Below are 15,377 nucleotides of genomic sequence, written 5' to 3'. Positions count from 1 at the left end.
ACCGACGGATTGGATGGTCCGTTTCCGTAGGCACCGGCAAGTAGAGAAAATATATGGTTGATACACAGAGTTTTAGTGTATTCTCTACACAGTTGAACCATACTAAAGCGAAACATTGGTAGTAAGTGCACCATACTAAACATAGTTGACCATAAAGCAATAAAGCCCGTTGAATAGAGAGTGGAAAATCTAATACTAATCTTCAGTTTTGAAAGATTGTCATTATGGGCCCCATCCATGATGCGTACACTTTAGGCCCACTAGGAAAAACTCACATTTGGGAAAGAGAAGAAGAAAAGCCCTAGTCAAAATAGAAGCTTACATAAGAATTGTGGAAACTATTCTAAGGCAAGTTGCTTATGGCGATTGAGATCGCTGAGATACCTAGAACAAGTGTAGTTTTCCAAGTCAAAAGTATCTAAAAGAAGGGCCTTCACAGCAACAGGCTTGTGTTCTCTTCCCATTACCTCTAGTGATCCATCTTCACCCTTGAGAAGCCGCACAACCTGCATACATGAACTAGTTCAAATCTCCCATGGTTCTAATATCATTTCATTCATAAAAATTGAGAGAGAGAGAGAGAGAGAGAGAGAGAGAGAGAGAGAGAGAGAGAGAGAATCTTGCCTAATTAGTACGTAGTGAAGGACATTAGGGTTGCAACCTTGAGGATAGGGGTTTGACCCTAGCTTATTGTTTTAAAAAATAAATAAAGAGAAACACAATCACACAAGAGACACAAGATTTACGTAGTTCTACTCCGTACATCCACGGGGGAAGATTTCCACTATTTCGGTATAAGGTTACAAATCTCTTCTTCTTTGCCAAGAAAACACAAAAAAAAAGAAAAAAAAAAGAAGAAAACTAATCCCGTAACCCTAATATGTGGCTTATATATTAACGCCACTACATGGAGAAATTTACTGAAATATTCTTTAGTGAAGAATCCAAAAATTAAACCCACGTGTGTGTTGTGCACATTAGTCTGTCAGGATCCTGTATAATGCCAGAATACAAGACATCTGCACAACAGTTTTTTTATACGGAAGTCCTCATGTAAGAACATCCTCTTAAACATTTTTTTTTTGAAAAGGGAACATCCTCTTAAACATGAAGAACTTTATTACCTAAAAAAGAGGGGGAAACCTATGACCAAGATGGTGATTATAAAGGAGACAAGGAAAAGTACAATGATCAAGATAGTGCCTAGCAAAACGGTAAACTCAAACGGAAAGAAAGTTAAGAATCTCCGTTCGAGCCATATTGACTCCCGCAAAGGCTAACTGATTTGCATCACTATTGGCCGACCTTTCTAATATGCTGAAAGCAGACCTGGTACCCATCAACTCGGTCCTATATCTCTTCGATCATATAAGAACGGTTTTTTTTTTTTTTTTTTTTTTTTTTTTTAACACAAAATGATGGTGCCAACATTGAGAATATCATACCAACATTTTTAAAAATGATCATAATAACATTCAAGATGCCTTCACTTTTTGCAATGTGGACATTTTTGTAGATTAGGGACTTCTCTTTCTTAGACAAGGCTATTTTTTACATTATATTTTTTTGCTTTTTTGAAATGGATTTAGATTATATAAGAACCAGGGGCTTAATTTTCTTGGTTTAAGAAAATATATTTACAATATAGAATGCTCATAGGGACTTCCTTATAAAAACCCTTAAATTTTTTTTAAAAAAAGAAGGAATGAAGAGATTTAATCAGTAGAATTTGTTACCCGATGCATGTGCGGTCGCATTGCTGATACATGGTGAATGCACATTGAAGCCGTCAACATAACACGTTTCATTTCAGTTGGGTTGTAAGCAGAATCTCCCAGACATGGATCCACTAGTTCTTTCATGTTCTTCGACTCTAGAAGTGGCTTTGCCTATGTGAACAGATGAAAGATGGTCAGCCGAAAAACGTTTTGCTTTCATGGATGAAAGCATGTTTGGCTACATTGAAAAAAAAATCCTGAATTATGTTTTATGAAAAAACTGAGTCGGAGGTTGGGTAAACCATTTTCTTAGCTAAAAGTTAGTTTAGGTAAAAAACTTTCATTAAAAACCTTGTAAATAGGGGGGAAATAATTTTTCAAAGGAACTTTAAAGTAGCACAAAAACCGTATAGTTGCATCGGTTTCTTAGATAAAAACTGTGGAAAGTGGATTTCTTTACAATCAATCTGTTTAACAGTAAAACAAATCCATTAAAAATCCACTTTCCACATACATTCCTTAGAAAGTCACAGAAACCAAACGGACAATAACACCTGTTTAATCAATGGAAACCAGAGGCTTTTCAAATGTACCTTATAGTGAAACAAGAATCTGTATAGACAAGAACTGACCACTAGAATTTCTCAAATTTTAATTGAAAAAACAAATCCAAAACTGAAAAAGGCAACTGATGTTGGCACTACCCTATTTTGATAATCGCACTAACTCATCTTGTCTTTTATAATTTAGAAAGATGTCAAACCTTATTAAGGTTCCCAAAAAAGCTATCAAAGCTAATTATGTTAACTCACCAACTTCTCCAAAAGCTTAAGCTGTTGGAGAAAGGCGTTATTTATCTTTTATACTTTAACACTCCCCTGGACGTGTGGCCCACTTGGCAAACACGTGGCACATGTGGTCCCACTTTGGGCTGACCATCGTATGTTGATTTTTGCTATCCGAGAGGTTAGAACTCGAGACCTTTGGCTCTGATACCATGTTAACTCACCAACTTCTCCAAAAGCTTAAGCTATTGGAGAAAAGGCATTATTTATCTTTTATACTTTAACAAATTAAGAGAGAAAAGAAAAGTAGAGCTTGTGCAATTATTAAAACATGGTAGGGCAAATATCTGTATAGCCCTGATAAAATTATAACATTTTCTCTTCTTAACTTGCATTTAGAATTATTTATAATTATTGTACAATTTTAGCACATTTCTTAACTAGATATAAATCACTTATTTTATATTTTAAAAATTATAAAATTATTTACTAAATGTATGTACATGTCAATGTATAAAGGACTTCGGGTACCGTATACGTAGTTTGTATGTTTTTTAGAAAAAAATCGATAATTTAGAAAAATGAAATGGTGTCTTAAAATACTTAGATCGTACCCACATCACGAGGCTCTGGCGGTAAGAATCAACTGCCCGGCGCCCTGTTACGAGCTCTAGTAGCAGGACACCGAGCGCAAAGACGTCGGTTTTTTCATCGACTATGCCGTGCATGAAATATTCTGGCGCTAAATATCTGAAAAAAAAGAAAGAAACAAAATATATAAATCTATATGCATGTAATTTAAATTTTTTTTTGTCTAATTAAGTACAAAGAAGAAGAATCTCATGCTATGAGGTAGAATTGAGATAAGATGCTACACTCAATCACCACCGTGCAACCTAAGTCAGGCCAGGCAGGGGCGATGCCAGAAATTGTGCACAAGGGGGGCAAAATTTATAGTAATTTTTTTTCTCCAAACAAATGAAAGTAATATTATAGTTTCCAAAAAAAACCCGCTATATATTCCATCACCAGCGGCGTAAACATCACTTCGGCTAAAATGTCCTTGGCTATATATTTCAATCTTGTTCCGGAGAACAAAACATATTCAAGTGAGGAATGATAGAATGAAGTGCGGCATACAAAAACCAGCTACAAGGGCGCCTCCATTGGTCCAATCTTAAGAAAGTGAGAAAGTGGATCACTTTCTTAAGATTGGAAAAATGGGGGCGCCCTTGGAGCTGGTTTTTGCAAGGGCGCCCTTCAGTCTATCATTCGTCAAAAAGTGGAATGTTAAATTCTCTTGCAAACCCCACTGGTGGAACGGGACCAATGTGCATTTATAACTTGTATAAGTCAAAGAACAATAAATGGATTCGGTGACATTCACCAATGGGGCGCCCTTTCATCTGTTTTCTACTTTTCTGCATTCGGTGACATTCACCAATAAAGGTATATTTGTTCTTTCCCAAAAAATTAAGGGGGGCAATTGCCCCCTTTCCCTTACAAGTGCCGTCGCCCCTGAGGCCAGGGACAAGGGTGAGGTCTATCAACTAATTAATATATTCAAGTGTTTCTTACCCAAATGTGCCTTCGATGGGGAAAACTATGTGGTGAGACCATTTTTCAGGAAGCCACTTTGCCAATCCAAAATCAGAAATCTGCAGGGAGAAAATGGCATTCAAAAGTACATTTCCATTCAGAAGAAAACTTGAAAAGATTTGGAAAAAGAAGAGAAATGATATTGTGAGATGCACTTATATGAGAGTTCCCATGAGATGCAGTGACTGGACCCACCCACATGGCTTCAGCCTTCAGTGCAATCTGAACCATTCATCCAGTGGGACCACCCCATATCCCAAAACATGATCTGATCAAATAATTCTGCCAGTCCAATTGGAGGATTTGCTCACTGAATGAGAATGGTTGTTCCATGGTGGGGCCCACCGGATGAACGATTTGGATCAATCGTTGATGATTTCAAGTGGATGATCCCAATCACCATATGTGTTGGCAACTCTCAGAAGCTGCATCTTACACTATCATTCCCCAAGGAAATAGGGATTTTGATATTGGCAACCCTTTCTTATAAATGATACCTGAGGTTCATAATCTTGTGTAAGCAATATGTTAGAGGCCTTGATGTCTCTATGAATTATACGTCTGTGGCAGCCCTGATGAAGATATAGCAGCCCTTCTGCCACCCCTAAAGCCACTTTAAACCGGATGCCCCATTCAAGACTCTCTTTTGAACCTGAAAAACTGAAATTCAATCTCATTTCTAAGAGAGAGGAATGATTTAGTCCATCCAATTACTGGGCCCAACCTTGAATTGCCATTGGATCAGAATCGCTGTGATTAGACCATCACAACCGTTCCTTCAATATATTTGTTTCCTATGATGGGCATTTAGTGGCTATCAAGAAATACAGTATAAAATAGCTATAAGAAAATTTGGGAAATGATAAATGCGCTCCTTTTCATTACTTGGGACACCCGGCTACATTGTATCTATGACTGCAAAGGGGCTGATATACTTCACATTTAAGGAATGAAGTGACTTGATTGCCATGTACAATGCAGCTGGGTGTCCCAAGCGATGAAAGGGGGCGCATTATCATTTCTCTTTAATTTACATCCTAAACAGTAAGGGAAATGATATCAGAACAACCATGTTTCAATAATTGCACAAACTCAGCTTGTCAAAGGTTATTACGGTTCCCAAAAAACTCTGACAAGCCAATTATAAAAAAAAGAGAAGCTGAGTTAGTGCAATTATTAAAACATGGTTGTGCTGATATCATTCCCCAACCTAAACCCTTAACACTATAAAAATGTAAATTTCTACATAGCCACGAAATACCATATAAATGTGAGCTATTAAATACCTTATGCTTTAACCTCAAGCTCTATTTTCATCTAATAAAATTTAATCATAAATGGCATATTTTCATTCACATGAATGATGTTTGCAACTAGTGTGGGCCTTTTCATTTAAAAAAAAAAACTAGTGTGGGCCTTTTATCTTGTAACTATAAGAATTTTATATTTATAAGACATTAAATAGCTTTAGGAAATTTATATTTATAAGGTTCTAAATTACCAAGGAGAGTGAGTGGGAATGGTAACACAGGTTTTCCCATTATGCATAGTATAGAAATATACACCAAAACTTGTGGTGCAAACCATGCCAAAAGTCTCAAAGGAGCCTTATAGGACAAAACTGCACCAATTGAGTGATCCAAAGTCCAAACATCCAGCCAATGGGAAATTTGGGAGACCCATGAAAGCTATTGATTGGACAGTGAAGAACATTTTTTAGACCAGGCCATGATCAATGGGTGTGATGGTTTATATGCCAAATTTCAGTGTACAGTCTACCTATATGATCAATTTACCTTAGCTGAAAAAAATGTTACAAAAGAATTAATTACCATGGAGCAGAGAAGCTAGGCTTCCATGTGGAGAGAACTGTAGAACCAAGTGCAATCCTCCTTCCACACCATAACCAAGTAAACGAGCTGCATTTTTGTGATTTATGTGGGCGATTATTCCAAGCTCAGACAGAAAGTCTCCAACTCTCTCCTCCTCTTTGTCTCTCTTTATTAGCCTCTTCACTGCCACAAGCTGCCCATCAGGGAGGCACCCTTTGTACACTTCTGCATGACCTCCCTTTCCAATCAACTTCTCTGCAAAATTAAAAAAAAAAAACCCAAATTAGTCAGTGAAATATCGCTTCAATTTGGGGGAGACTAGTATAAATCCCTAGTCAGTTTCATAGTCATAAGTATCTCCGATATTTTCAAGAGCATAGTGATATTTCGCCCCATGGGCCAGCGTGCATTATATGACTACCTTAAACACTACTAGGGGGATGGCCCGATGGCACAAGGAAGAAAAAGGGATGAATGTATCACTTTCCTTTCAAAAATATCGCAATTTTTTGTCTTTTTGATAAAAACGACAAATCCCGATTTTTTCATAGATTCAGAAATATCGCCGATATATATTCATACTTTACTTTTGTCGCTACAATATCGTTAAAATATCCCTATAAGGTGTCTTAATTTTGTTCTTAAAATTTATATTTTTATATAATCTTACAGAGGAATGCTAAACCTAGGGGCGCCCTTGCATAAATAGGGTGAAAGGGCGAGCACCATTGGTTGCACCACACATTTATCAGATGTAGAAGTCAAAGAACATTAATTGCTTGATGTTCTATGACTTCTATATATGGTAAATGCACTTTGGTGCAGTGCAACCAATGGGGCGCCCTTTCATCCTATTTATGCAAGAGCGTCCTTGAGTTTAGCACCCCTCATTTTTTACATATTTAAAATATTTTATTTTCTAGTTTTTCTCATATAAACTTAGAAATAGCAAAAAATAAAATAAAAATTCCAAGAGACACCCTTCCTGAGTAATTTCCCAGACAGATATTTTGTGACTGGTTTTGACTAAAATTTGGGAAAATGGAGAATGTCTGTAACCCTTTCCATTGGTGCAATCCATGGGACCTATGACAATAGAGAGCATGATGATAGGTGGGCCCCATAATTTGGTGATCCAAATCCATTTAGTGGCCCACCAGATGAAGAGATCACTAAACAATGGCCCCACAGCCCCACCAATATAATCAATTTGATCAAGCCTATTTAATCCTTCTTTAATTATTTATAGAGTTCTGCTAATATGACTTATTATCTTTCAATTGTAATAAAAAGTGGCACAGCCACTAGGCCCATTGGGTCCCATCTTCCGTTGATCTGAGCCGTCTATTTGATAGGCCTTGCTTTGGATCCACTATGGTCCAAAAGTCAACTAGTCAGGTTAATCAACCAATTGTATCGATAAGACAATGTTTGGCAGCCTTGAAAGTTTATTCCGTGGAATATTATCCCAATTCTCTCACTGTCACTCTCCCTAACCCTCTCAATACGTGTACGCTAATATTCCATGGAAAAAAAATTCTGGTTGAAAAACAAGGCATAAATAATATGTAGTTTTTGTTGTCGAACAAAGACGGCCAAAATCTATTTATAGTCAAAGATTTACAAGAGGGTTAATGGGTGGTGGGGTAAACTTAGCCTCCCAATGAGGAGCTGACACCGGAGCACGGGTAAACCAAAAGGCACTAAGGGTAAAAGGGTAACTTTGTTGTGCTCTCAGGGACCCTAGCCGCCTCAACAGGATAATCAATCTCGAACACAAAAAGCAACCTAATTAGCAAATAGCTAGTCTTGTAAAGGCAAGATTCCTACAAGGTTGAGGACTCTGCTCTATAAAAGGTGAGACAAACTACCCGGTAAGTAACACATCACTCTCAAAGTCTTGTCTTTTCAGAGAGATCAACTCCTCCCCGGAGTCTAACTACGGGTCTCGTCTCTTTCTGACGCTCTTGTGTGTAGGCACGTCACGTCGCGGGTCATCTTTCCAAGAGCTATCTCACGATCCACTTTCTGAGGTCTAGTCCTTATTTCAGAGGGCAACAATGGGTATCGATCCATGACTGCCTCTTAGTAAATTGGCTTACATTTGTGTTCTTAACGGCTTAACCCTTCACTCCCTATGATTTTTGTTTGGGTTGGATGGTTTAGATTATTTTCAGTAAGTAAAGGGCATTTTAGTAAGTATACACTAAAAAAAGTGCAGGAACTGATATTTACACCCCTGGTTGTTTTACCATCCACCCCTCTCCTTTCTTATTTTTCCCGAATATGATATCAGCACAACCCTGTTTTGATATTTGCACAAACTCATCTTGTCTTTTATTATTTAAATAGCTATCAAAAGTTATTACAGTCCGCAAAAAGCTTTGAAAAGCCAATAAAAACTGAAAACACAAGTTGGGTCTGTGCAATTATTAAAACATGGCTGTGCTGATATCATTTGATATCATTTCTCTTTATTTTTGCTATGGTATAAAGCCAAAGGTCTCGAGTTCAAACCTCCCGGACAGCAAAAATCCACATGCGGTCGGCTCAAAGTGGGACCGCATGTGCCATGTGTTTGCCAAGTGGGCCACACGTGCCGGAGAGTGTTAGAGTATAAAAGATGAATAACGCATTTTTAACCGCTGGGCTTTTGGAGAAGTTGGTAAGTTAATATGATATCAAAGAGGAGAAAACCGGACACGAAATAATACCCAGTAGAACAGGAAAAAAAAAACAGAGAAAGTCCAAAAATTCACTGACCAGAACTGAAATTATCAGTAGCAGCAGAAAGCTCCTCATAATCAAAGCTCCTCCATGAAGGTTTTTTAATCGGTGAAAACCCCTTTCCTTCTGATCGATCTTCTACGCAGCGAATTCGAGCCAATTTTCTGCTTAAATTCCTTCTCATAGTCTCTGAGCTCCCTAAAGGAGGAAAAGTTGAAAGTCTCCTCATAGATTTCTTCCTTAAAATACTAATCAAATTCCTCCATTCTAAACCATGATGCTTAGTAGAAATCAAAGCTTCATTAATAATCGATGATTTATCCACAGAAGAATCGCTTCTGTTACTACTACTACTGTTATCAGAATCGACACCCAAAACTGGTATTTCTATAACACATCGTGGTGAGATATCATCCGAAATCAAATTCTTTTGAGATTCTGATTCTGGGTTTTGATGGGTTTCCCCTGTTTCTGCATAAATTATAAACTTCTGATCACTTCAATGAAATAAACCCATAAAAAGAATCAATTTTTTTTTCATCAAATAGAGCTTACCTTCCTCAGACTTCATTGGGTTATTTCCAGTGTTTCAGATTAAGTAGATTTGAATCTGTTTTCTTTCAATCCCCTGTTTCTGCAAAATTGAAAAAAAGAGAGGAAGAGATTATGATTTTAATTCACATATGTACTTTATTTGAGGAATCAAAGGAGGATTGAGATATGAAGCAAGGAGGGAAGCTTACTTGAAGGTTAAAAGAATACCCAATAAGGAATTTCTTCTAAGGGCGTTATTCTCAGAAGATGGGAACCAAAAACGAGCATTGGAACCTTATGCTATTTATAAAGGGAAGTGATAAATTCGCCCCGTTTTATTCCATTGTCCAATCCCTTCTAGTGAACTTAAAGCTATTCTTTTTACACTAAATGGGGTGGCTGGGGAAAGAAAATGGGGTGAAAAATTTATTTCCCATATAAGAGTATATCATTCCCCCTTGAGAATTTACACCATGGGTGGCTCTGAAAACACTTGAAGTCTAAAAAAGTAGGTACGCCCCCCCCTCCCCCCCCCCCCCCCCCCCCCCCCCTTCTTCTTTTTTATGATCCAAACCGTTCATCTGTTTGGGCACAACGTCAATAGGGTGTGCCCCAAAAATCACTTCCATAGGATGATCCTAACCCTCCGATCTGAACTGATCTGAAAATGGAGATTTCCAAAAATCATTTATGGAATCTTCTACAAATCGGAGGGTTAGGATCATCCTATAGAAATGATTTCTGGGGCACAACCTATTTACGTTGTGCCCAAACAGATGAACGGTTTGGATCATCAAAAAAAGTGGGCCGTACCTACTTTTTTCAGACTTCACAAGTTTTCACGGCCACCCATCTAGAACATATAATTTCCCTTGTAAACTTTCAAAAGAAAATAGAAACAGCTATTTTCTTTTTACAGTAATGTGGTGGTTCGGGAAAGAAAATGGGGGCGAATATATCATCTCCCTTGTAAGCTTTCAAAAGAAAATAGAAAGTATAAACGACTATTCTTTTTACACTAAAGGGGTGGCTAGGGGAAGAAAATGGGGAGGATATATTATTTCCTTTATAAGAATATATCATTTCCCTTGTAAGCTTTCAAAAGAAAATAGAAACGGCTATTCTTTTTACAATAAAGGGAGTGGGTAAGGGAAGAAAATGGGGCGAATATATCATTTCTCTTATAAGAACATATCATTTCCCTTATAAGCTTTCAAGAGAAAATAGAAACTACACATGCCGTTTAGATAGTTCATACTTGATACATAAATCATCTGTGTATGCACATTGGAATTGGTTGAAGTGTTGAATTTCCTTCCGAATGGTCGTTGTTACGATCCAACAATCATAACCGTCCAAATCTACGATCTGATATAGAAAGCCCTTATGGGTGTAAACATGTAGTATGAAATAAACGTTAAAAGTGTGGTCACCGTCCAAATTTAGTCTGGATGGCTAATGGTGCAAAAGTGATCTGGTCCGTTGATCAAGCAGACCAACATAAATATGGTCCATTGGGCTGGTCCCACCATGGGAGATAATATCAATAGATGGATGGCTTGTTAGTACATAAGGAGTGGGGATGCAAGAAAAAACAAACAAACAAACAAACAATAGAAATATGATTATATGAAAGTCTAGAAAGCAAAGAAAAAACACTAATTTTGTGGGAAAATTTAAAAGGGAAAAATATTTATAAAATTTCCTACTTTTTTTTTTACACACGAAAAAAGATAAAATTAAACGAACCCTATTCGATTTTGATTTAGATGGACCTACAATTTATGATAATATCCCTCTAATTCAACCATAATCATATCATTTCCCTCAAAATCGTGGAAAGAATAAACTTTCCGGAGAAAATTTTCCATGAAAAATGTTTCTCTTGCTATCCAAAGAGGGCCCACCTTCGCTATCGTGAATATGTAATCACTTAAAAGTTGCACAATCAAGCAATCATAACCGTTTGATCATGGATATCAAATGTGGATTATCATCAACCCCTAATCGGATTATCATCAAATGTGGATTATCACCACCCTCATAAAATCTCACCAACCCACCCCTCTCTCACCTTGAGAGAACAAAAATTCTATGATTTTCTTTTTCATGGTTGCCAAACATGGCCTCAGTAAAAAAAGAAAGAAAAAAGAACCCAAGTATGTGGGCCCCTACTTGCCTCCTAGCACGGCTAATTGGAGAATCATTAAAATGATATAAACATGGTCCTCTCTCTCCATTTGTACTTTTCAAATGAAAAATGGTAAAAAAGTATAGGGTGTTGAGCTATTTCCTATCAACCACTTTTGAGCCCCATGTGTACCATGTGGACGTTCAGATCAGTCCTGGCCATTGCCGACTACCCCACCTTGATCAGATGACCCTAACCCCTTGATCTTTCAATCCTCACTAATGCTTCCACCAAGAAAATCTAAACCTTTGCTTTTTTAAAGTTCTTTATCTTATGCATGGGGGGCCGTTGGATCAAGATTATGTGGTTGCCTAATAATGGTCTACAATACCAAGAGTGGAATAGTGACTTGATAAATATCATATCCTTCTCACAAAAAGACCAAAATCCATAGATGCCATGTAGTCATCCCTAGACAAAAGTCTCAAATACTTTAACAAAAGTGTTGAAGAAAATGGAGTGGAGAGTCAGTGGGTGAACTAAACCTGTTATGTAGTTTAATAGAAAGCCTGTTCCAATCCAACCCACCTCACCATGTTTTTGCTTCGGTTAGAAATCAAAAGAACTGAAATTTCAGTAACAAATCCTACTTAATCAATTCAACCCTATGTCACCACCATGTAGGGTTGAAATTCATTTTCTATAAAAAAAACAAAACACAAATTGAAGATCAAAGAAACAAAGAGACAAAAGTATAATACATATACTGACTAACCAATCCAAAAACGGTCTTGTTCTCTTTCTTTGCTTTCTTTAGTTCCAAACCTCAAGCCAAAGGGTTTTTCATATTAGGTATTAGTCAACAACTTCAGCTTCTTAGTCCTGGCCCCACAAAACTAGGGTTAGGGTTTGGTATTCCTAACTTTTATTATGGTGGAACAACGACCCAAGTTAGTTTACATATACAAAGGGGTCCCACCGTACGATCTCACCAGATTTCATTTATTATAAGTTGAAATGTTATGAAAAAAAGGATAAAAGAATGAGTGGTGATTGGGGAATGGATGGCCAGAGCAACAAACAAGCAGCTTGAATGCTTAACTAAATTCATCCTCCATTAGAAGCCTAACACGAGGAGAGTAATTTGGATCCACTCACTCAAGATTAGTATGATCTAAGCAATTCATTTTCGGCCCTGCCATGTATATGTCACAATCCCAGTTCAATCAGTGGCTCACAAACATAAAGTTCAGAAGAACAAATGCATTCAAGTAAATGACTGAAAATTGAAGTATCTCGGAACACATATGATGGCCATTTTGAATTCCTAGTCATGCCGTTTGGCTTAACGAATTCTCCGTCCACATTCCGAGCGACTATGAATCAAGTTTTTAAACCCTTCCTTCTGAAATTTGTCATTGTTTTTTTCGATGACATCCTGGTGTTTAGCACTTCCATTACTGATCATGCCATTCATCTCTCACATGTTCTTCAGCTTCTTAAAACCAATTTTTTGTATGCAAAGCTTAGTAAATGTACTTTTGGTCAGCACTACATTGAATATCTAGGCCATTTTATCTCTGCGAAAGGGGTTCAACCTGATCACTGAAAGATTGAAGTTATGACACAATGGCCTACCCCTTCTAATAAAAAACAATTGCGAGGATTCCTTGGGTTAACAGGGTATTATCGCAAGTTTGTGAAAGGTTATGCCACCATTGCTGCTCCTTTAACTGAGTTACTTAAGAAAAATGGATTCTCATGGCTCACATTCAGCAACAAGCTTTTGAGAATCTTAAAGGAGCAATAACTAGCACTCCCGTCCTTGCATTACCTGATTTTTCAGTACCTTTCTGTTTGGAAACGGATGCCTTCGGCGTGGGTATTGGAGTTGTTTTGATGCAAAAATGTCATCCTATAGCTTTCTTTAGCCATAAATTATGTCCTCGAATGCAACGAGCTTCTACTTATGTCCGAGAATTATATGCCATTACCACTTCAGTAGCGAAATTGGAAGTTTTGGATCAAGATTTTGGCACTAGAGATGAGATATTACATTGTCTTAAGGATAATCTGATTTCAGCTCAGACTCGCATGAAAGCTAAGGTTGACACTCACAAGGGCGATTGGGTTTTACTCAAATTACAACCATATCGCCAAGTTACTGTCGGCATAAGCCTAATCATAAATTGGGCAAGAAATTTTTTGGTCCTTTTCAAATTCTCGAAAAAATTGGACTTGTCGCTTATAAACTTAAGCTATCGGAAGGCTCCCAGATTCACCCAGCTTTTCATATTTCTCTACTGAAACCTTTCAAGGGAGATCCCACCTCTGCTATTATGCAACTTGACTTACCTCTGATTAGCGATGATTAGCATTGCTAATCATCCCGTGATTGAACCATTAGCAAAAAGACAGATTCTTCGCCAAGGCAATTGGGTTAAGCAATGGTTAGTTCAGTGGAAACAATTGCCTTTGGAAGAAGCCTCATGGGAGGATGCTGATGAGTTCCAACTTTTATTTCCTTCTTTACACCTTGAGGACAAGGTGGTTTTTAATGGGGGTGGCAATGATACAACTGTGGATCAGGAAACAGAATCAGAGCTTCATGAAACGAATGTTCCATCTCAAGTTAAACTTCAGAGAATCAGGAAGCAACCGCAGTGGATGCCTGAGTATGTGTCAAAGTAAAAAGATGATAAATTTGAGTGGTGAGTGATACAATTAAGGACAGTTAGAACTATAGTTAGTTAGTTAGAAATCTGTTGTAACTCCTGTTAGTTAACCGTTGAATTCAAGAATGTAATTGCACATATGTAGCTGTAAACTGAGGGATGAGAACAACTAATGAATTTTCTCTAAAGTTCTTCTAGTTCTTCTTCTTTTTCTTCTCCTCTTCATTTCTTAACCAGGCATCAATTTACTCCTAAGTAACACCTATCAAATGAATGGTTCAGATCAATCTGCGAGGCACCCACTATCCTCTAACCGGATAATCACAAAACAATTTCCAAACACTTACTACTTCAAATCAAAATCTCCCAGAGTCCCTTTCTATTTTTCTTTCATAAAAAATACTCTCTAGTTACTGTTATCTTGCAGAAACGATAACAAATGTTTTCTCTAAGGCTTGTTACTCTCAAAAGGCGTTCCGAGTTTTGATTCCGCATGTGCATAGTGCCGTCAAAGAAAAGTAGAGCATCGCTGTTAAAGTATAAAAGATTAAATACTGCCTTTCTCCAACAGCTAAAGCTTTTGGAGAACTTGGTAAGTCAACATGGTATCAAGCCAGAGGTCTCGAGTTCAAACCTCAAGGATAGCAAAAATCCACATGCGATGGTCGGCCCAAAGTGGGACCACATGTGCCACGTGTTTACCAAGTGGGCCACACGTGAGGGGGAGTGTTAAAGTATAAAAGATTAAATACTGCCTTTCTCCAACAGCTTAAGCTTTTGGAGAAGTTGGTAAGTTAACAATCTCTACTTTTATTGCATCTTAGAGACGAGTTCGCAGATCCCCTTTACACACAACTGGTGGGGGCAAATACTGTCTTAAGGAAAGCGATGGAGAATCGCGCCTTGAAGCAAACCTATTTTCAGATTTCCCACCATCAACAGAATTTGACACCAACATTAGATATGGTGTAAGGGTGGGATCAGTAACCATTGTAGAGATTCTCTTACGAAACCGCTAATTAGATCATTGGCTAAAGCGAAATTTTGTAATGTATCAGGGCATCCCATTAGTAAGCCGGGTGGAATCCGGATACTGAGAATCCTGTGAAGCGGATCTTATTCACCTCAAAAAATCTCATCATTCGGCATATTATAACATAAAAAAGGTTGGAATTTAAAATGGACTTGTTAGACCTATTTACAGAATGGCATGCAACCTGGTTTTTAATTAAGGATTTCTCATTCACTACCCTAGGGAATGCAGGTGGAGAATAGTTGCCGAGCACATCCATAATACCTATTTTTATCGATAATATGAATCTTGAACATACCTTACTATTAGAAGTGTAATCCTTTCTAACAACTTTCCATTATTT

General features: G+C 37.6%; 1 protein-coding gene across 1 annotated transcript; it reads right to left on the bottom strand.

Moving 5' to 3' along the window:
- Positions 1–145: 145 nt before the first annotated feature.
- On the bottom strand, positions 146–9,534 carry LOC143876262 (Protein kinase superfamily protein). The gene is made up of 9 exons (XM_077377998.1): positions 9,405–9,534; positions 9,217–9,295; positions 8,698–9,132; positions 5,935–6,189; positions 4,600–4,754; positions 4,082–4,161; positions 3,118–3,253; positions 1,737–1,889; positions 146–506 (listed from the first exon to the last, which is right to left on the bottom strand). Exons 2-9 carry the CDS (start codon positions 9,230–9,232, stop codon positions 339–341), a joined length of 1,398 nt encoding a protein of 465 aa, XP_077234113.1. The 5' UTR covers positions 9,233–9,295; positions 9,405–9,534; the 3' UTR covers positions 146–338.
- Between the last annotated feature and the right edge of the window lie 5,843 nt (positions 9,535–15,377).

This window comes from Tasmannia lanceolata, unplaced genomic scaffold (genome assembly GCF_043159265.1).
Source record: "Tasmannia lanceolata isolate RefF3 unplaced genomic scaffold, GAP_Taslan_0.1 ptg000004l, whole genome shotgun sequence".
Taxonomy (NCBI): Eukaryota; Viridiplantae; Streptophyta; class Magnoliopsida; order Canellales; family Winteraceae; genus Tasmannia; species Tasmannia lanceolata.
This window is presented reverse-complemented; position numbering and strand designations above follow the sequence as displayed.